This window comes from Heterodontus francisci, chromosome 23 (assembly GCF_036365525.1).
Source record: "Heterodontus francisci isolate sHetFra1 chromosome 23, sHetFra1.hap1, whole genome shotgun sequence".
Classification (NCBI taxonomy): Eukaryota; Metazoa; Chordata; class Chondrichthyes; order Heterodontiformes; family Heterodontidae; genus Heterodontus; species Heterodontus francisci.
The window spans coordinates 48,399,780-48,421,848 of record NC_090393.1 but is presented as its reverse complement, the minus strand read 5'-3'; the positions used below and the strand labels follow the sequence as shown (position 1 = coordinate 48,421,848).

General features: G+C 43.6%; 1 protein-coding gene across 1 annotated transcript in view; it reads left to right on the top strand.

Annotated features, from left to right (window-relative positions):
• The window catches only part of hnf1a (HNF1 homeobox a), a 258,658-nt gene that overhangs the window by 137,300 nt on the left and 99,289 nt on the right, over nucleotides 1–22,069 (top strand). The window contains exon 6 of the mRNA XM_068055205.1: nucleotides 14,329–14,530. Within this exon, the coding sequence (XP_067911306.1) occupies nucleotides 14,329–14,530 (202 nt within the window). The remainder of the gene's footprint in view (nucleotides 1–14,328; nucleotides 14,531–22,069) is intronic.

Sequence of the window (22,069 nt, the reverse complement as noted above, 5' to 3'; positions counted from 1 at the left end):
CCAATTAATTACTTTTGAAGTGTAGACACTGTTGTGATGTAGGAACACAGCAGACAATTTTGACACAGCAAGCTCCCACAAACAGAAATGCGACAATGACTAGATAATCTGTTTTAGTGATATTGGTTGGTGGATAAATATTGGCCAGGACATCGGGGAGAACCTCCCTCCTCATCTTAGTGCCATGGGATCTTTTATATCCACCAGAGAGGGCAAACGAGGCCTTAGTTTAACATCTTATTCAAAGGTCAGAGGGTCAGATATGAAGCGTAGCCACTTGGGCAAGGTATTGAAGGGCAGCCAATGTGTGTGAACTGTACTGCAGCCTGAGCCAGAGCTTCCCAGAGTGGAGGATGAAAAGTTAGGCCACCTTATTCAAAACAAAAGAGCTTATTTGCATTTTAAACCACACAACCACATTGCCTTCATAGATATCCTGAAAGAAGAAATAGGCCGACAGGCGCCAGAGAAAAGCATTTGGACTGGAACGTATTTGTTCAATTTGTAGGTTAAGGAGAACAACACTTTTAGTTGTAAACAAGTCTTATCTTCTCCATATTTATTTAGCTGAATACAAGGAGATGAGTGGAGACTGCAGGGGCCCAGCTGAGCAGGCCTGATTCATAAAACATCAATTACAAAGTTATTTCTTTGTTAGGGCTGAACAATTCTTACCAAATATAGGAACCATTTCCCTGATTGTGGATGTATGGCCAATTGCCTTGCCTGACTGAAGTGCTTGAAAGCATTATTTTATATTTGATTCATTAACTATGAGGGCTTCATCAACTGCTTTTACACTTCATAAAACAAACCTCCTGAAATAAAAGGCTATTTTATTTATGTCTATTTCAATTATACTTTGTGATGGCTCTGTTGAATGAAAGCCTTGAAAATCTCAATATACTACCCAACACAACAGGGTTTAGATTTCTGTGCGCTCCCCCCATCCACCCAATTTTCTCCACATGTCTCCTAAAGGAGTTGACTCCTTGCTGAGGTACAGTTCTATTGGTGCCAGCTACCCTCTCATGCCTCGCCCAAAGTGCCCATTTTGTGAGGCCAAATGTGAGGAATGATGGAGCTTTCAACAGCGGGGTCATCACAACCAACTTCCTCGTGCCTTATGTCCTTTTTTAAAATTTGTTCATGGGATGTGGGCGTCCCTGGCTAGGCCAGCAATTATTGCCCATCCCTAATTGCCCTGGAGAAGGTGGTGGTGAGTTGCCTTCTTGAACTACTGCAGTCCATGTGGTGAAGGTACTTCCACAGTACTGTTAGGCATTTTCCAATAAGGCTCATTTAATAGCAATCAGGAGCTGAATCTCTGGGTGGTTATACCATCCATAGCCATGGGCTCAACTTTTAATCCCAACCAGGTCAACACAGATGAGAGACCAAATCTGGGAGATCCTGGAGATATCCGTTCTTTCCCTTTTGAGATTCTGATTTTAATTAATAGCTTTCTATTAAGGTGTAGTGTCCTGCATATTGGTATATGAGAGAAAAACTTGCATTTATATAACTCCTTGCACGACCTCAAACCATCCCAAAGTTCTTTAGAGCCAATGAAGTACTTTTGAATTGCAGAAATGCGGCAACCAATTGCACATAGCAAGTTCCCACAGCAAGAAATATGATAATGACCAGATAATCTGTTCTTTTAAGTAATAATGGTTGAGAGATACATATTGGCTAGGACGCCAGGAGGGCTCCCTTGTTCTTCTTCAAAATAGTGCCATGGGATCTTTTATGTCCACATGAGGGGGCAGACGGGGCCTCCATTTAACATCTCATCCAAAATCTGGCACTTCCGACAGTGCTACACTCCCTCAGTACTGCACTCGAATATCTACATTTGACCTGATTTCTCAGGCAAATTTTTTGCACACCTCAAAGGTGCCAATAGCATAAATGGCATTCCTGCAACAACAACAACTTGCATTTATATAGCACCTTAAATGTAGTAAGACATCCTAAGGTACTACAAGTTACAAGCTGCTCTTTTGCTGCACAGAAATATTTTATAGTTTGATAATGCTATCATAGAATCATAGAAAGTTTAAGGCACAGAAAGAGGCTCATTGTATCCGTGCCAGCTGAAAAATGATCCACCCATTATAATCCCACCTTCCAGCATTTGGTCTATAGCCCTGCAGATTTCAGCACTTGAGGTGCATATCCAGACTCCTTTTGAATGAGTTGAGGGTTTCTGCCTCCACTACCCTTTCAAGCAGTGAGTTCCAGACCCCCACCACCCCCTGGGTGAAAAAGGTTTTCCTCATCCCCCCTCTAATCTTTCTGCCAATCACTTTAAATCTATGCCTCTTAGTCACTGACCTCTCTGCTAAGGTGAATAGGCCCTTCACCTCCATTCTATCCAGGCCCCTCAAAATTTCATACATTTCAATTAGATCTCCCCTCAGCCTTCTCTGTTGTAAGGAGAACAACCCCAGCCTATCCAATCTCACCTCATAGCTACATTTTTCCAGTCCTGGCAACATCCTCGTAAATCTCCTCTGTACCCTCCCTAGTGCAATTACATCCTTTTTGTAATGAGGTGATCAGAACTGCACACAATACTCAAGTTGTCGCCTAGCCAATGAGTTATACAGTTCCAGCATAACCTCCCTGCTCTTGTATTCTATACCTTGGCTAATAAAAGAAAGGATTCCATATGCCTTCTTAACCACCTTACTGACCTGTCTTGCTACCTTCAGGGTTCTGTGGACATTCACTCCAAAGTCCCTCACTTCCTCTACACTTCTCAGTATTTTCCCATTAATCATGTATTCCTTTGCCTTGTTTAACCTCCCCAAATGCATCACCTCACACTTCTCCGGGTTGAATTCCATTTGCCACTTTTCTGCCCATCTGACCTGACCATCAATATCTTCCTGCAGCCAACAGCTATCCTCCTCACATGACCAATCTTTGTGTCATCTGCAAACTTCTTGATCATGCCTCCTACATTTACATCCAAAACATTAATATATACCACAAAAAGCAAGGGACCCAGTACTGAGCTCTGCGAAACACCACTGGAAACAGCCCTCCAGTCGCAAAAACACACGTCAACAATTACCCTTTGTTTTCTGCCATGAGCCAATTTTGTATCCACCTTGCTTCATTTCCTTGGATCCCATGGGATTTTAAATTCCCAAACTGCCATGTAGGACCTTGTCAAAAGCCTTGCTAAAAACCATGTAGACCACATCAACTGCACTACCCTCGTCTATCTTCCTTGTTATTACTTCAAATAATTCGATCAAGTTGGTCAAACCAGATCTTCCCTCAACAAATCCATGCTGACTATCCTTGATTAAGCTGTGCCTTTCTATGTGACAGTTTATCCTGTCTCTCAGATTCCAATAATTTGCCCACTACTGAGGTTAGATTGACTGGCCTGTAATTATTCGGTCTATCCCTCACTCCCTCTTTAAACAGAGGTACAACATTAGCAGTTCTCCAATCCTCCAGCACCACACCTGTATCCAGTGAGGACTGGTAAACGATGGTCAGACCTTCCACTATTTCCTCTCTTGCTTCTTTTAACAGCCTGGGGTACATTTCATCTGCCCTGGTGCTTTATCAACTTTCAAGGATGCTAAGCCCAATAATACTTCCTCTCTCCCTATGTTGATCACATCCAATATTTCACACTCCTCCTCCTTAACTACAATATCTGTCATATTGGGAGAGGGGAAAGTTCAATTGGTAAAACAACCTGCTGCAGAAAGTGTACTGTCACTTTATTGCGAACGTCAACTCTGCAACTTAGTGTTGCTATAGAAATATGTTTTTGCAATGTGCAGTTATTTTAAAAAAATCAATTATAAATAATATTTTTTAATTAGTGGGAGATGTGGTCAGCAATGAATTGGCATCATTGTGCTGTTGATGCGATGATCTAGGGGTATAGTTGCATAGTGGCTATGTTATTAGGCTCGTAATCTGGAGGCTTAGAATAATGATCTGGAGACCTGCGTTCAAATCCCACAACAGCAGCTAGGGAATTAAAACTCAATTAATTAAATAAATGTGGAATTAAAAAGCTAACATCAATTACAGTGATCATGAAACTACTGAACTGATGTAAAGATCCTCTGGTCCACTAATGTCCTATCTGGAAAGAAATCTGCCATCCTTACCCTGTCTGGCCTATATGTGACTCTAGACCCACAGTAATGTGGTTGACTCTTACCTGCTCTCTGAAATTGGCTTGCAAGCCTCTCAGCTGTATTCAAGAAGACAGCTCACCAGCATCTTCTCAGAGGCAGTTTGGGGTGAGCAATAAATGCTGGCCTTCCCAGTGATGCCCATATCCCATGAATGAATAAAAGTTGATCAGTAAGGTGCAGTGTCTTGCAAAGCATTTTTTGCTTTATGATATTACTGCTTTAAGAGGTGGAGCAGGAAAATATGAGGGTGAACTGACCCAATCTTATGGGGCAGCATTAGGACCATGCAAGGCGTGTGGATCTGACACCAGTTTTAATAGGTAGTATTTAGCATCATTGCCAAGTGAAATGCAGGAACACCAATCGAAACCTGTGCACAGGACCCGCCTCTCATTGCTGGTTACAGTTGGCAGAGGTCTGGGAGCTCGTGGTCCACATGCTGCCTTGGTAAGGAATGGCACTTGGCATGGAGGGGGAAAGCTAAAGAACATGGAAGAACGAATATGAAATACTGTTTTTCTTAACATCAATACTGTTCTTATCTCATGAGCCTTATCAGCCTACACAACGAAAGCAAATACTGCTATTTTCTGTTTGTCAGTTAGTAATTAGATCAACTCAAACCATTTTTCTCTCAACAAATTTTACTGCAGCAATTTGTTTGCTGGTTGCATCTAGGTCATGGGTTTTACCTTCTAATGTTACAGAACTCCCAACAGTACTGCACAGAATTGTACAAACACTTGAAAAGCATTCACTTAGTAAAGATTTCACCATTAGAAATCCCTGGTAAACAGAGAATCTCACCAACAGGAACCTTGTTAAAGAAAGAGTCTCGCCATTGCAAACCTCATTAAAGACAAAGTTTCACCATCAGAACCTGAGACCCATAGAACTTTGCAGCACAGAGGAGCTCATTTGACACATTTATGTCTATGCTGGTCTTTGTTAGAACAGTCTAATACTATTCCCATTGATTTGCTGTCTCTGATAACCCTCTAAATTATGCTTAAAATGTTTATCTACCCTTTTTTAAAATGTACTGGTCTCTGCTTCAGTGAGACCCTGTGGCAAATCATTGTATGCTGTAACAACTCTCATAAAGACATTTTTCATAACTTCACTCCTCATTTTGTTCAAAGACAGTTTTAAACTGATTCCCCCTAAACCAGAGGAAACAGTCTTTCCCTGCTCATTCTACAAAACCTTTCATGATTTAAAAAAAATCTCCAATTAAATCTAATTAACCTTCCCTGCTCCAGTGGAAATAATCCCAGTGTTGCAAGTCACTTCTGATAACAATATAATTCTGGCGAATTTACAGTGCATGTGGCTTTAATGTTTTTTTCTATAATGGGGCACCCCAAACTACACACAATACTTTAAACGTAGCTGAACTTGTACAACTTTATCATAACTTCTTCAATCTTGCACTCTGCAATTTGCCACAGACCTTTTTGAGGCTTTATCTACCTGTATTTGTAGTTTCAGGAAATTATGTATTTGAACTTCCTGTTTTGTCTGCTCAGTCATACCCTTCAGCACATTTCCATTGAGTGTGAAAGAAAGAAAGAACTTGCATTTATATGGCACTTTTCACAATCTCAGGACATGCCAAAGCACTTTACAGCTGATGATGTACTTTTTGTAATGTTGTCACTGTTGTTGGAAACACAGCAGCCAACTTTGTGCACAGCAAGGTCCCACAAATCACAATATGATAAGGAATAGATAATCTATTTTAGTGATGTTGCTTGACAGATAAATATTAGCAAGGATGCTGGGGAGAACTCGCCTGCTCTTCTTTGAAAACTACCATAGGATCTTTTACATCCACCTGAAAGGGCAGACGAAGGCTGGGTTTAATGTCGCATCTGAAAGATGGCATCTCTGACAGTGCAGCACTCCCTCAGCTGGAGTGTCAGCCAAGATTTTGTGTATAATTCCCACTCCTTGCTTTTCTGTCCAAAATGTACCAATTCACATTTCTCCATTTTAAATAGCATTTGCCATTTGTCTGCCTATTCCACATATGCTCCTGAAATCTTTGACAGAGCTCACTGTTTGCCAAACCATTACTTTCATCAGCAAATTTTAATATCATGCTTCTTAAGCCTGTGTTCAAATCATTTATACATGCGCCAAGAACAAAAATATGTGCAGAGCTGGCCCTTATTTTAACCCTTCGCCAATCCAAGTAACACTCTGGCTAGGGTGGTGTAGTGCTTATGTTACTGGCCGAGCGAACCAGAGGCCTGGACTAATGCTCCAGATACATGAGTTCAAATCCCACCATGACAGCTGTGGGAGTTTAACTTCAATTAATTAATATATCTGGAATAAAATATTAGAACATAGAACATAGAACAGTACAGCACAGTACAGGCCCTTCGGCCCACGATGTTGTGCCGAACCTTTAACCTACTCTAAGATCAAACTAACTACCTACCCTTCATTCTACTATCATCCATGTACCTATCCAAGAGTCGCTTAAATGTCCCTAATGTATCTGCTTCTACTACCACCGCTGGCAGCGCATTCCACACACCCACCATTCTCTGTGTAAAGAACCTACCTCTGACATCTCCCCGAAACCTTCCTCCAATCACTTTAAAATTATGCCCCCTGGTGATAGCCCTTTCCACCCTGGGAAAAAGTCTCTGACTATCCACTCTATCTATGCCTCTCATCATCTTGTACCCCTCTATCAAGTCACCTCTCATCCGTCTTCGCTCCAATGAGAAAAGCCCTAGCTCCCTCAATCTTTCTTCGTAGGACATGCCCTCCAGTCCAGGCAGCATCCTGGTAAATCTCCTCTGCACCCTCTCTAAAGCTTCCACATCCTTCCTATAATGAGGCGACCAGAACTGAACACAATATTCCAAGTGTGGTCGAACCAGGTCTCATTATTAATCACAAAACTACAGGAATGCCATAAAAACCCATCTGGTTCACTAATGTCCTTCAGGAGAGGAAATCTGCTGTCCTTACCTGGTCTGGCCTACATGTGACTCCAGACCCAAGGCAATGTGGTTGACTCTTAACATCCTCTAAAATGGCCTCGCAAGCCACTCAGGTCAAGGGCATTTAGGGATGGGCAAGAAATCCTGGGCTTGCCAGTGATGCTCACATCCCAAGAACAAACTTAAAAAAAACATTTGTTTCCAGCCCATTAACTAACTTTCTATTTAGGCTGCTACATTTCTTTTTCTACCATATGCCTGAATGTTTGTAACAGGTCTTCTGTGAGACAATTGACAAATGCCTTTGGAAAATTCATACATACAATATCTATTACATTCCCTTTAATGATGCAATTTTTCCCTTTAACAAATAGATGCCAGCTGTCCTTGTTTAATCCATTGCATTTCTAATTTTAAAAAATATATTTTTGGGCAGAAGGAATCGCTGGCAATTAAGAGTTTACATTGGTGTGGGTTTTAAGTCACATGTAGGCCATACTATGTAAGGACGGCAGGCTTCCTTCCGTGAAGGACATTAGTGAACCAATTGGGTTTTTACAATCCAATGCCTTCATGGTCACTTTTCCTGGTAAGTGTAAGATGTTTAAAATTTTATTCAAATTCCCAAACTGCCAAGATGGGATTGTGAACTCACAGACTGCGATTTGTTAGTCCAGGCCTCTGGATTACTAGGCCAATAACACAACCACTACACTACCCTAACCTAAGTGCTCATTAACTTAATCCCATTAAAGAGAGTTTCACCATCAGGAATTGGGTTTAAATAAATCCTTAAGAGTAAACGGTGGTGGGCTTGGAATCACCCGAATTTGTTGGAATGCCTCTGCACTCGCTGCTGGCTGAAAGAACCTTCTTTAAATAGTGGGCTGGATTTTACAGCCCCCCCCCCCGACATGGGGAGTCGTGGCGGGGAGGGCCAGAAAATGCCTCCAGCAGAGGCCCGTCATGGTCCTCGACACCGGGAAGGCCCAGCCTGATATTGCCGGCAGCAGTGAGGCCTTGTGGTGGCCTCCCCACTGCTCGGCGACGGGAGCCAAATTTACATATTTAAAAAAAATCCAAATGAAGGAATTAATTACTTACCCGCTCCTGCCGTCCATTCCGCTCCGATATTGGTGCCGGTGGCTGGCACTCCGTCCAGAGATCCGGAGCGGAACACTGGTGGAGAAGAGGGAGCAGGTAAGTTTCTCTGTGTGGGGGGTTGGGGAGGTGGGGTGGGGGGTGGTGGGGGGAGCGGCGTCAATTTAATTGGTCTAGGGGATGGTGGGAAGAGGGAAAGTTTAGAGTTTATGAACTTTGTGGGGGGGAAGATCAGGTGCACCAGGTAAGTGTTCTTTGGGGGGAGAGAGGGCAGGTACTTAATTCTATGCATATTGGGGGGTGTCGGAGAGGGTCAGGAATAAGTAATTTCATTTTTAAAAATAAAAAATGTTCCTTTAAATTTTAAATGGCAATGTCGGGCACGAAGCCCTTTAAAAATGGCGTCGGCATCTGTGCAGTGGTGCCTCACACCATTGCCGGGTATGGACTGCCCGGCCCTTCCATATCATTCGCGGGGGTTGGGGGGGTGGCGGTCCCCCTAACAATTTAAATTTGCTGTCGCATTTAATATTGCCCGGGCTGCCATTGTTTACGGCAATGTAAAATCCGGCCCAGTGTCTACGACAGTCTCAATCCAGATCCACTGTGAACGTGGGCCCACAGAACTAAGATGAATGTAATTGGTGGCTAAATAATTATAAGTTCAGAAAAAACTCTTAGCTTTAGCTAAGAATGGTAAATTAGCTGAGAAAAATATTTTACTGGCTGGACACACTTTACATCCTCATTAATAGAAATTAAAGTTCTTATAGCTGTCACCTTTAACTTCAGGACAGAAGTTGGTGGTAGGGTTTGTGGTAGGGGCGGTGTAGTTTGTCAAAGGATGCTTTCCTGTTTTACATTGAAACTATAAGACTTAGGGACCTGAGAATTGAGTTGTGGGCTTGCCTGCCAGTTCATCTCCTGAAGGGCACCCAACATCATTTTAGATCAGGCCCCATTGGATCAAGCATCCATAGAGTCATAGAGTCATACAGCACAGTAACAGGCCCTTCGGCCCATCATGTCTCTGCTGGCGATCAAGCACCGAACTATTCTAGTCCCATTTTCCAGCACTTGGCCCGTAGCCTTGTATGCTATGGCGTTTCAAGTGCTCATCTAAATACTTCTTAAACGTTGTGAGGGTTCCTCTCTCTACCACCACTTCAGGCAGTGCATTCCAGATTCCAATCACCCTCTGGGTGAAAAACTTTTTCCTCAAATCCCCTCTAAACCTCCTGCCCCTTACCTTAAATCTATGTCCCCTGGTTAATGACCCCTCCACTAAGGGAAAAAGTCTCTTCCTATCTAACCTATCAATGCCCCTCATAATTTTGTATACCTCAGTCATGTCCCCCCTCATCCTTCTCTGTTCTAAGGAAAACAACCCTAGCCTTTTCAGTCTCTCTTCATAGCTGAAATGCTCCAGCCCAGGCAACATCCTGGTGAATCTTCTCTGCACCCTCTCCAGTGCAATCACATCCTTCCTATAGTGTGTTGACCAGAACTGTACACAGTACTCCAGCTGTGGCCCAACTAGCGTTTTATACAGCTCCACCATAACCTCCCTGCTCTTATATTCTATGCCTCAGCTAATAAAGGCAAGTATTCCATGTGCCTTCCTAACCACCTTATCTACCTGTGCTGCTGCCTTCAGTTATGTATGGACAAGTACACCAAGGTCCCTCTGACCCTCTGTACTTCCTGGAGTCCTACCATCCATTGTATATTCCCTTACCTTGTTAGTCCTCCCAAAATGCATCACCTCACACTTCTCAGGAATAAATTCCATTTGCCACTGCTCTGCCTATCTTACCAGCCCATCTATATCGTCCTGTAATCTAAGGCTTTCCTCCTCACTATTTACGACACCACCAATTTTTGTGTCATCTGCGAACTTATCATACCTCCTATATTCATGTCTAAATCATTAATGTACGTTACAAACAGCAAGGGTCCCAGCACTGCTCCCTGTGGTACACCACTGGTCACAGGCTTCCACTTGCAAAAACAACCCTCGACCATCACCCTCTGTTTCCTACCACCAAGCCAATTTTGGGTCCAATTTCCCAAATTGCCCTGGATCCCATGGGCTCTTACCTTCCTAACCAATCTCCCATGCGGGACCTTATCAAAAGCCTTACTCAAGTCCATGTAGACTACATCAACTGCTTTACCCTCATCTACACACCTAGTCACCTCCTTGAAAAATTTAATCAAGTTAGTTAGACACAATCTCCCCCTGACAAAGCTGTGCTGACTATCCCTGATTATTCCCTGCCTCTCCAAGTGGAGATTAATCCTGTCCCTCAGAATTTTTTCCAATAGTTTCCCAACCACTGATGTTAGACTCACTGGCCTGTAATTACCTGGTCTTTCCCTGCTACCCTTCTTGAATAATGGTACCATATTCGCTGTCCTCCAGTCCTCTGGCACCTCTCCCGTGGCCAGAGAGGATCTGAAAATTTGTGTCAGTGCCCCTGCTATCACCTCCGTTGCCTCACACAACAGCCTGGGATACATCTCATCTGGGCCTGGGGATTTATCCACTTTTAAGCCCACTAAAGCATCTAATACTTCCTCTCAATACTTCCTTTCAGTGTTAATATGTTCAAGTATGTCGCAATCCCCCTCCCTGATCTCTACATCTACATCGTCATTCTCCGCAGTGAAAACAGATGAAAAGCAATCATTTAAAACCTCACCTATGTCCTCCGGCTCCACACACAGATTTCTACTTTGGTCCCTAATGGGCCCTACTCTTTCCCTGGTTATCCTCTTCCCCTTAATATACTTATAAAACGCCTTAGGATTTTCCTTTATATTGACCGCCAATGTTTTTTCATGTCCCCACTTTGCTCTCCTAATTACTTTTTTATGTACCACCCTACACTTTCTATACTGTTCTAATGCCTCTGCTGTTTTCAGCGCTCTGAATCTGCCATAAGCTTCCCTTTTTTTTCCTGACCCAATACACTATATCCCTTGACATCCGGGGTTCCCAGGACTTGTTGGTCCTACCCTTCACCTTAATGGGTATACATTGGCTCTGAACTCTCACTATTTCCTCTTTGAATGCCTCCCACTGGCCTGATGTAGACTTTCCTACAAGTAGCTGCTCCCAGTCCATTTTGGCCAGATTGAAATCGGCCTTCCCCCAATTCAGTACCTTTATTTCTTTGTCCTTTTCCATAACTACCTTAAATCCTACAGAGTTATGGTCACTATCCCCGAAATGCTCTCCCACTGATACTTCTATCACTTGTCCAGCTTCATTTCCTAGGATTAGGTCCAGTACTGCCCCTTGTCTTGTAAGACTTTCTATGTGCTGGCTCAAAAAGCTCTCCTGTATGTACTTTAAGAATTCCTCACCCTTTAAGCCTTTTGCACTAAGACTATCCCAGTTGATATTAGGTAAGTTGAAATCTCCTACTATTATTACCCTATTATTTTTCTACCTGTCTGAGATTTGCCCACATATCTGTTCCTCTATCTCTCCCTGACTGTTTGGAGGCCTGTAGTACATGCCCAACCAAGTGATTGCCCCCCTTTTGTTCTTAAGTTCTCCCCATATGGCCTCATTGGAGGAACCTTCTAAGATATCATCCCTCCTTACTGCAGTAATTGACTCCTTGATCAACAGTGCCATACCACCTCCCCTTTTATCCCCTTCCCTATCATGCCTGAAGATTCTATACCCTGGAATACTGAGTTGCCAGTCCTGCCCCTCCCTCAGCCATGTCTCCGTGATAGCAATAATATCATAATCCCATGTGCTAATCAATGCCCTCAATTCATCTACCTTATTAGTAAGACTCCTTGCATTAAAATAAATGAAATCCAGCCTTGCATTTTTCACTTGTGCCTTAACAGGTCTATATTTGCTCTGCCTTCCAGACTGACTCAGTTTCTCATCTATATTTGGCTGTGCCTCACCCCCTACTGTACCTCCACTCTCTTCCCATCCCCCTGCCAAATTAGTTTAAACCCTGCCTCCCCCTCAACAGCACGAGCAAACCTCCCAACAAGGATGTTGGTCCCGTTCCGGTTCAGGTGCAACCCGTCCAACTTGTACAGGTCCCACCTTTGCCAGAAACAGACCCAGTGATGCAGGAACCTAAAGCCCTCCCTCCTGCACCATCTCCTCAGCCATGCATTCATCTGCTCTATCCTTCTATTCCTATACTCGCTAGCACGTGGCATGGGGAGTAATCCAGAGATTACAACCTTTGAGGTCCTGCTTTTTAATCTGCTACCTAGCTCCCTAAATTCTTGTTCAGGACCCTCATCCCTCTTTCCACCTATGTTGTTGGTACCAATGTGAACCACAACCTCTGATTGCTCACCCTCCCCCTTCAGAATGTCCTGCAGCCGCTCTGAGACATCCTTGACCCTAGCACCAGGGAGGCAACGTACCATCCTGGAGCCTCGTTTGCAGCCACTGAAATGCCTATCTGCGATAGAATCCCCTATCACTATAGCTCTTCCACTCCTTTTCCTCCCCTACTGTGCAGCAGAGTCCTCTGTGGTGCCACGAAGTCTCCCTGGGTCTAACTTAGTTAATATATTTAAATTAGTGTACTGTACCTATTTCAGGACCATTTTAAACTGCTGCATTGTGCTAACTGCAAGTTCCACAGTCGACCAACCAATTATTGGCAGGTACAGTCAGGAGGCGGTCATTTCTCGTGTTATTTCATGGGATCCTCAGCTGATCTCAGTTTGATGAGTGCGCAGATTTCACTATTTTTGACCGTTGTAGCTGACACAAAATTTTCCTTCGAGTTATCTGGTTGAATCTATGGTGGAATAGTGACCTACGGTTTCTGAGAAAACTTCAGGTTCACTTTATGGGATGACATTGTGGATGCAAGAGGAGGAGGAGGAACAGGCAAACGACCAGATTCCTGCAGCTGCAGGGAGAAAGGCAGAAGGAAGAAAACTCACAGTTGGCCTTACCTCACTTGAGCATACAGGCCAAGAGCTTCATAGCTGTAGTTCAGTGAGGAGCAGTGTGTGAGGAGGCTCCACTTCACCAGGGAGGCTATCATTGAGCTCCGTCACTTGCAGCAGCCCAGCACCAGGTCATGCTCAGCCTTGTCTGTGGCTGGGAAAGTGACTGTGGCCCTGAATATTTATGTCTCGGCTGCAGCATTGATATTAGCAACATTAGGCAATCAGCTGTGCGTGCCCACACCAAGCAAGTGAAGGATGCATACTTCACCAGAGCCAACAACATCATCTCCCTCCCTATTGAGGTCACATAGAAGGAAGGCGAGAATCTGGGCTTGGCCAGGGTTTCAGGCTACCCCCGCCCCCCCCCCCCCCAGTTGCAGAGCATCATCGACTGTACCACTTAGCCTTGCATGCTCCAACAACAGACCCCAGGGACTGCATGAACAGGAAGGACTTCCACACACACATGCAGCTTGTGTGCGATGACATGTAGCTCATGATGCAGGCCTGGGTCAGATATCCTGGCAGTTGCCATAGCTCCATCATGCAGTGTCAATATTCAGTTCTCTCTCTCTTTCAATCAGACCATTGGGTCAGAGGCTGGCTACTTGAGGACAAGGGCTACCTGTCAGGAACCTGTGCACAGACGCCAAGATGAAATACAATCAAAGCCATGTCTCCACCAGACCCCTGAGAGAGCAAACCATTGGCATCTGGTTTTAGACTTACCATTATTTTCTATCACACTGTTTTCTAACTGTCCCCACACAAAAGCTACACCAGAGGTGCCTTAATGTAATAAAAACAGAAAGTGCTGGAAATACTCAGCGGGTCAGGCAGCATCATGGAGATGCTCCACAGATGCTGCCTGACCTACTGAGTATTTCCAGAACTTCCTGTTTTAATTTCAGATTTCCAGCATCTGCAGTATTTTGCTTTTATTTTAGTGCCTTAATGTAATTCCTGGGATGATTCGTCCTATTGGGATTCAAGCTAGAAGTTGGACCTAGGCCAAGGTGAGGCCTAGTCTGTCCTCTAATTCATTGTAAACTGGGTAGCAGGCTGCAATATGCAGTAATATTTCATATATTGTTTCTTCTGTCTAACCTGGTGTGTTTTCTTCACAGATAGCTGCCTCAGGAGGAACCCTTCCCCCTGTCAGTACACTGACGGCTCTCCACAGCTTACCACACAATCCACACACTGTAGCCCAACAGACCCAGAACCTCATCATGGCTTCTTTACCTGGCGTCATGGCCATTGCACCGAGTGAGTCATCCTGTCTATCCCCTGCACTAACCAATGGAGGAGCTTCAGCACTGGTGATAGGTAAGTAAGCACACAGGTGTTTGCAGGTGGAAATGAATGGGATATTTGCCATAACTGCCTCAACGGAAGAAAGATTATTTAGGATCTTCGCATATCTGTAATAATCATCACAAGATAGTTCACAGACACTGAATTACTTTGAAGTGCGATGACTGCCTTGTGTAGGAAAACATGGTGGCCATTTTGTGCATAACATGATCCCACAAACGGTGATGGAAATAAATGACCATTTAATCTGATTTCTGGTGGTGTTTGAGGGAGGAAATGTTAAACAAGAAACTAAAAGAACTCCAGGCTCTAATTTGAGTATTACCATGGGATCTTTAGCATCTACCTGAACAACTATCACAAGAGGTCCCAGGTTAATGCATTATTCAAAGAACAAATATCACAGAATTAAAAAGGAGCACAAAAATGCTTGACACCCAGACACTGCACAACCAGCAATAAGTCAGTAAATTTACTGGCTCGTGTGCTACTCACTCATACCATAGAAACTTACAACATTGAAGGAGGCCATTCAGCCTATTGTATCTATGCTGGCTCTTTACCAGATAACTGCACAACAAATTCCGTTGCCCTGCTGTCTCCCCATAGCCCCATATCTTCTACTGTTTCAAATGTTATCTGCTTCCCCTTTAAAAGAGGCAATGGTTTCTGCTTCAATTGCTCCCTGTACTCATTGATTCAATGACTGTTCCTTGAGTAAACTGATCTTAACTAAGAATTGTGAAAGGAAGAACTTGCATTTATATTGCTCCTCACGACGTCAGAACGCCCCAAAGCATTTGACAGCTAATGAAGTACCTTTAAAGTGTAGTCGCTGTTGTAATGAAGGCAAATGCAGCAGCCAATTTGTGCATAGCAAATCCCACAAACAGCAATGTGATAATGACCATATCTTCTGGTTTAGTGATGTTGATTGAGGGATAAATATTGATCAGGACATCAGAGAGAACTCTCTTTTTCATCTTTGAAATCATGCCAATTAGATCTTTTATGTCCACCTGAGACAGCAGATGGGGCTTCAAATTACTGTCTCTTCTGAAAGACAACACTTGCAACAGTGCAGCAATTCTTCAGTACTACACTGAAGTGTCGGCCTGGATTTTGCTCTCAAGTCTCTAGAGTGGGACTTAAACCCAGAAGCTTCTGACTCAGAGGTGAGAGTGCTCCCTCTGAGCCAAAGCTGTGTCATGATCAGAGTCCTGTAATTAGTCTCAGCATCTATGGACTAGGGAGCTGAAAAGCATCAGTGCAGGTTCAAGTAGATGGTGAAGATCCCGTGGCATTATTCCAATTAGAGCCTGATCACTCCTGCTGATAAATTGGTGCATGTGCACATTGCACCAGGACACTATTAGGCTTAGCTATGATGACCCAGTGGGCGGGATAGCCTTCTGGAACTTACAGCCGAGACACGCACAGGAGGAGGGGGCATCCCAAAGGAACACTGCAGGGCAGCCGATGCCTTTGGAACCATATCCCAAGGTGTGCCAGCATCTTCAGGAGAGGAGGGGAATTAATCGGGTGAGGGGAAGTAAAGCTTTCAAACTTTTCAAAGGCAATAAAAAAGCAAATAGATTGTTCTTCCAATGAGCGGATAAACTGCAAGGCTTAAATCAAACCTGTTTTATGAGGTACCAGGTGAACGTGACTATACTCCACCAAGGATTTCCACTTTAAAAATCCCCAATGAGCGCACTTGAGTTTGTTTGAATCGAAATTTTAATTGAGTTTTTAAATAAGGTGCAGTGATGAATTGCCTAAGCATCTGGACATCAAAGAGGAGAGAGACCTGTGTCACCCTGCGCAACTCAAGAGGTATAACAGTTCAGTGGGAAAGACAAATGGGGCTGACTTTGAAATGCAATGTTTTTGTGCTCCCGCTCATGCATAACTAAAAGAAAATGTTCATGTTCCTCAATCAGTGCAGTCACTATCGACAAGAGGCAGCGAATGGCAAGGTGGGAACATGCACACACCTACATGAGCTGCAAGTTTATGATTCATGGCTGGGATGGTGTTATATGAACAAATAAAATTGATGGACAAAACAATCCAGCTGGTCCAGTGAGCTGGCTCCATAAAACAACAACAACTTGTATTTATATAGTGCCTTTAACATCATAAAATATCTCAAGGCACTTCACAGGAACATTATAAAACAAAGTTTGACACTGAGCCATACAAGGAGATATTAGGGCACATGGCCAAAAGCTTGGTCAAAGAGGTAGATTTAAAGGAGAGTATTAAAGAATGAAAGAGAGAGTGGGGGAGAGGTTTAGAGAGAGAATACCATCGCTTAGAGTTTGAGGCAGCTGAAGACATGGCCACTAATGGTGGAGTGATTAAAATCAGGGATGCTCAAGAGGCCAGAATTAGATGAGAACAGATATATCAGAGGGTTGTGGGGTTGGAGGCGATTACAGAGATAAGGAGGGGTGAGGCCATGGAGGGATTGAAAAACAAGGATGAAAATTTTAAAGTCGAGGCATTGCTTGACTGGGAGCCAATGTTAATCAGAGAGCACAGGGGTGATGGACGAACAGGACTTGGTGCAAGTTAAGACATGGGCAGCACAGTTTTGAATGGCCTCAAATTTACAGACGGTAGAATGCGGGAGGCTTTCCAGGATTGCATTGGAACAGTCAAGTCTACAGGTACAAAGGCATGGATGAGGGTTTCAGCAGTTGATAAACTGAGGCAGGGGTGGAGTTAGGCGATGTTATGGAGGTGGAAATAGGCGGTCTTAGTAATGGCATAGATATGTGGTCAGAAGCTCATCTCAGGGTCAATATGACACTCAGGTTGTGAATTGTTTGGTTCAGCCTCAGACAGTTGCCGGGGAGAGAGATGGAGCCGGTAGCTAGGGAGCCGAGTTTGTGGCAGGCCTGAAGAAAATGACTATTCAAATGCAATCCTGGACAGCCTCCCGCATTCTACCCTCTGTAAATTTGAAGCCATTCAAAACTGTGCTGCCCATGTCTCAACTTGCACCAAGTCCTGTTCACCTATCACTCCTGTGCTGTCTGATCAACATTGGCTCCCGGTCAAGCAACGCCTTGATTTTCAAATTTTCATCCTTGTTTTTGAATCCCTCCATAGCCTGACCCCTCCCTAATTGGAGGAAATTTCTGCCCCATCCAATACTGGATGTCAGACAAGCAGTCTGATAATTTAGCAACAGTGGAAGAGTCGAGAGTTGAGAAAGGTGGTGGTGAAGTAGAGCTGGGTGCAGTCAGCCTAAGTCAAAACTAATGCTGTGTTGTTAAATGATATTGCCGAGGAGCAGCATGTAGATGGGAAATAGGAGAGAGCGAAGGATAGATCCTTGGGGGCACCAAAGGTAACCGTGCGGGAGTGGGAAGGAAAATCATTGCAAATCATTCTCTGGCTATAAGATAGATAAAAATGGAACCAAGAGAGTGCAGTCCTACCCAGGTGGATGACAGTAGAGGCATGTTGCAGAAGAATGGTGTGGCCAGCAGTGCCAAAGGCTGTAGATATGTCAAGCAGGAAGAGGAGGAATAGTTTACCTATGACACAGTCACATAGGATGTTACTTGTGACTTTGCTCAGAGCAATTTCGATACTGTGGCAGGGGTGGAAACATTGTTGGAAGGATTCAAACATGGAGTTCCAGAAAAAATGGGCACAGACTTGGGAGGCGACAACACACATCCAAGGACTTTGGAGAGGAAAAGGAGGTTGGATATATCACACCATGATAGCTGCAACATCATGACTAAACACAATCCTGTCCTCCTGCCATCCATCGCAGCCTGGAATCTCCTGGGAGAGGTAAAAAATCATTCATGCTCTTTAGCATTGATGAATGTATTTCATTTTCCGCCTCACCTCTCTTTTTAAGTCTCACTATCATGGTGTTCATTCAGAAAATGGATGAGATAAATCCAGAATATTACTTTAGCTGAAATGGAAAGAGTAGGGCAAGGGGGCACAAGTTCAAAAAAACAAACAGTAAATGTTGGGAACAATCAGCGACTCGGGCAGCATCTGTGGAGAGAGAAAAGTAGAGTTAACATTTCAGGTCAATGACCTATCACCAAGCACTTTCTGTTTGTGCATCAGACTTCCAGCACCTGCAGTATTTTACTTTTGTTTGGATACAGACTCAAACTAGTAGAAGATAAATTTAGAACTGATGCAAGGATATTTCTCTTTACTGCAGTTGTGATCAATATATGGAATAGACTTTCAGTTAGAGTAGTGAAGGCAAAGGCTCATGAATAATTTATCAAAACAATTTAATAGGCTTTCAGATTGTTTTGGATGCATGAATTAAGTTTGGGTGACTGATTCATCCATAATTATGTTTGGTCATTCCCAGATTGGTGTCAGTTGTGGCTCAGTTGGTAGCACTCTCGCCTTTGAGTCATGTTGTGGTTTCACATCCCACTCTAGATGTTGTATAATAATAAAAACAAGAAATGCTGGAACCACTCAGCAGGTCTGGCAGCATCTATGGAAAGAGAAGCAGAGTTAATGTTTCGGGTCACTGACCCGAAACGTTAACTCTGCTTCTCTTTCCACAGATGCTGCCAGATCTGCTGAGTGGTTACAGCATTTCTTGTTTTTATTTCAGATTTTCAGCATCTGCAGTATTTTGCTTTTATTCTAGATGTTGTATAATTGCTTTAAGAGTGATGTCCCTTTAAGAACTCAGTATGCTAATGAGCTAAGTATCAGGATGTTGTCATGTGACGAGAAGCCGTAGTCACTCTGCACAGCAACACCCTGGCCAAAGGGTCTGTATGTAGTTTGCTCTGTATTGTATGTACTAGTTTGGCTGTTAATAAATGTTCAAGAGATCTTCAAGGAACTGGAATTCACATACCTCATTGTGTTGCTTAAGATAACACAAAGAAACTCATGATATCGTGGCAGCAGTGATGAAAAGACAAGATATAAGTTTGAGGACCATGGGTAAAACAGCAAACAAGTGAAGAAACTTTAAACAAGTACTTGAAAGAATGAAAGAAAGCTACATACCTTAGCAGGCTGAGAAAAGCTACAAAGGACAGAAGCATGGCTGAAAGGCAAGCGATCTGGTGAGTCATTGTGCCGACGATCAAGAAAACCAGGTTGAAAAAAAGAAGAGTTTAAAAAAATTCATTTTCTAAAGGCTCCATGAGATCAAGAGGAAAAAAAGGGGGGAACCCTGAAAAGCAAGCGAACTAAAAAAAAACAAAGTCCGACAGTGAAAAAAAAGCATGGGAAAATCCCAAACACAGCAGAATCTCATAGATAGAGAGTCATAGTCATAATCTCCATTAAAACAGTGAAGCTGAAAAAGTCATGAAACCAGTCAAGAGTGAAGAAGATAAGTAACCTTTAGCAAAAAAATCAAAGGGGAAAACCCTTGAACTGCTTATCGAACAGTTGTGTACATATGCAAGCGACGTGCTGAAAGAGAAAAAATAGAGAATATTGTCAAGCACCTATTACACTCCGTCAAAGCAGCTAGCCTCAGGAAAAGAATTTCTTCAAGGAGGAACAATACAGAGTTAATAGAACAAGTTTCAAAACAGGTTTTAAGCCACAAGTAGAAAACACAGTGCTGAAGGGACACACAGAGCTGAACAAAGTTAAATCGACAGCAGAAAGCAAAAGAACAGCAGAAGGATGGATATCAAATTTCCCAGCATGAACTGGAAAGCCATTGATATCCTATCCAAGTTCAAACTTTTTAAACAAAGAATTCAGTTATGCTTCAAAGACCAAGCGGTTGCAGAACCAGAGAAGCAGGCTGTGAAAATACTGATAGCAGTTGGAAATGAGGGGTTATACAGAATCAATATCTCTGACTTATCTGAAGAGGACCAGAAAGATCCCGCAAAGGTATGGAAAGTGCTAGAAGATCAGCTTCGCGTAAGAGCGAATTTTAGAAGTCATCACTTGGAATTAATGTCCAACAGGCAACAGCCACAGGAATCAATAGACCACTTTGTCAGTAGATACCGTAGTAAGGGCAACGAATATGATTTTTCAGAGCAATCAGAGTGAATAATGGAGCTGGTGATTGTCTCAACACCTATTGAAGCATTTCAGAAAGACCTCTTGGGGGATAAAGAAAGGTCACAGCATTGATGCGCTGCTGGAAGATGGCAGGAAATATGAAGCCATTGTAGCTGGATAACAGCACCTGCAAGCATTAGGTGCAGTCAACAGTATCGGCACAGTAACCAGGTCACAAAAAGCAAGCAAGCTGTGTGGTAAGTGTGGTTTGTCCCACTCACCGCCAAGTTGTCCTGCATTTCAAGATCTGTGCAAGGCATGTGGTGCAAAAGGACACTGGGCCCACCTATGCAAGAAATCTGGCCCCAAAGACGCAGCCAGAAGTTGCAATAGGACACAAACAAACAGGAGACAAGCACAGCAACATGGCAACAGCAGCAAGGGGAACGCCAGAGACCTGCGTAAATGCAAGCTGATACACGAAGTCCACAGCGAAATAGACCTGAGACAAGACTCAGAGTAGAGCGATTCTCAGCCAGAAGACAAGCAGGCGTTTCACATTGTGAACCCTGACACATTGTGTTAATGAAGTCAAACAACTGGAAGCTTTTGCTACTATTAGTATCATATGCCCAAAAAAAGTTGGCAAACCCACACACAGGACTAAAATTGACAGAGGAGCTAGTGCAAATATCCTACCAGTCCGACTCTTGAAGGATATGTACTGGGTCCTTGGAAATTTATGCTACAACCAACAACTGCAAAGTTAACTGCATACAATGGGTCACCCATCCCTTGCTGTGGCACACTAACAATGCAATGCAGCAATGGCAGGTCGGCATGGAAACCACAAATATTTTACCTTGTAGACACGAGCAGGCCAGCAGTGGCAGGACTACCAGCGTGTAAGGGCCTCAACATCGTGACTATCCACAAGATGACCAAGATACCCATTATAGCAGAAGAGACCAAGGGTACCCATATTGAGTCAGTCCAGGACTTACAACAAATGTACCCGGACAGGTTCGATGCCATGGGAGATTTCAAAGGCGATGCTATACTCCACCTCAGACAGGATGCAACTCTGTCAATCGACCCTCCCAGAAAGTGCAGCGTGCACGTATAAGAAAAGCTTAAGCGCGAGTTGGATGACATGGAAAACAATGGCATCATCTGTCGTGTGCATCATCACACAGACTGGTGCAGCTCAATTACCTGCGAGCTAAAGAAGGATGGAGCAATCAGGGTATATCTACATCCGAGGTATCTAAACCTCTCCCTAAAGAGATGACACAAGATTCCAACACTAGAGGAATTGAATCCCACGTTCACAGGAGCCAAATTCTTCTCCAAGTTGGATGCTAAACATGGATATTGGTCATTACACCTAGCTAAGGAATCTCAGGAAGTCACCACCTTCAGAACACCATTTGGAAGATACTGCTTCCAGAGACTACCCTTCGACTTATCTGTCAGCAGCATATGGATAGAATTATAGAAAATGTGTCTGGATGTTTCTGCTTTGCCAGTGATATTACGGTAATGGGCAAAACCAAA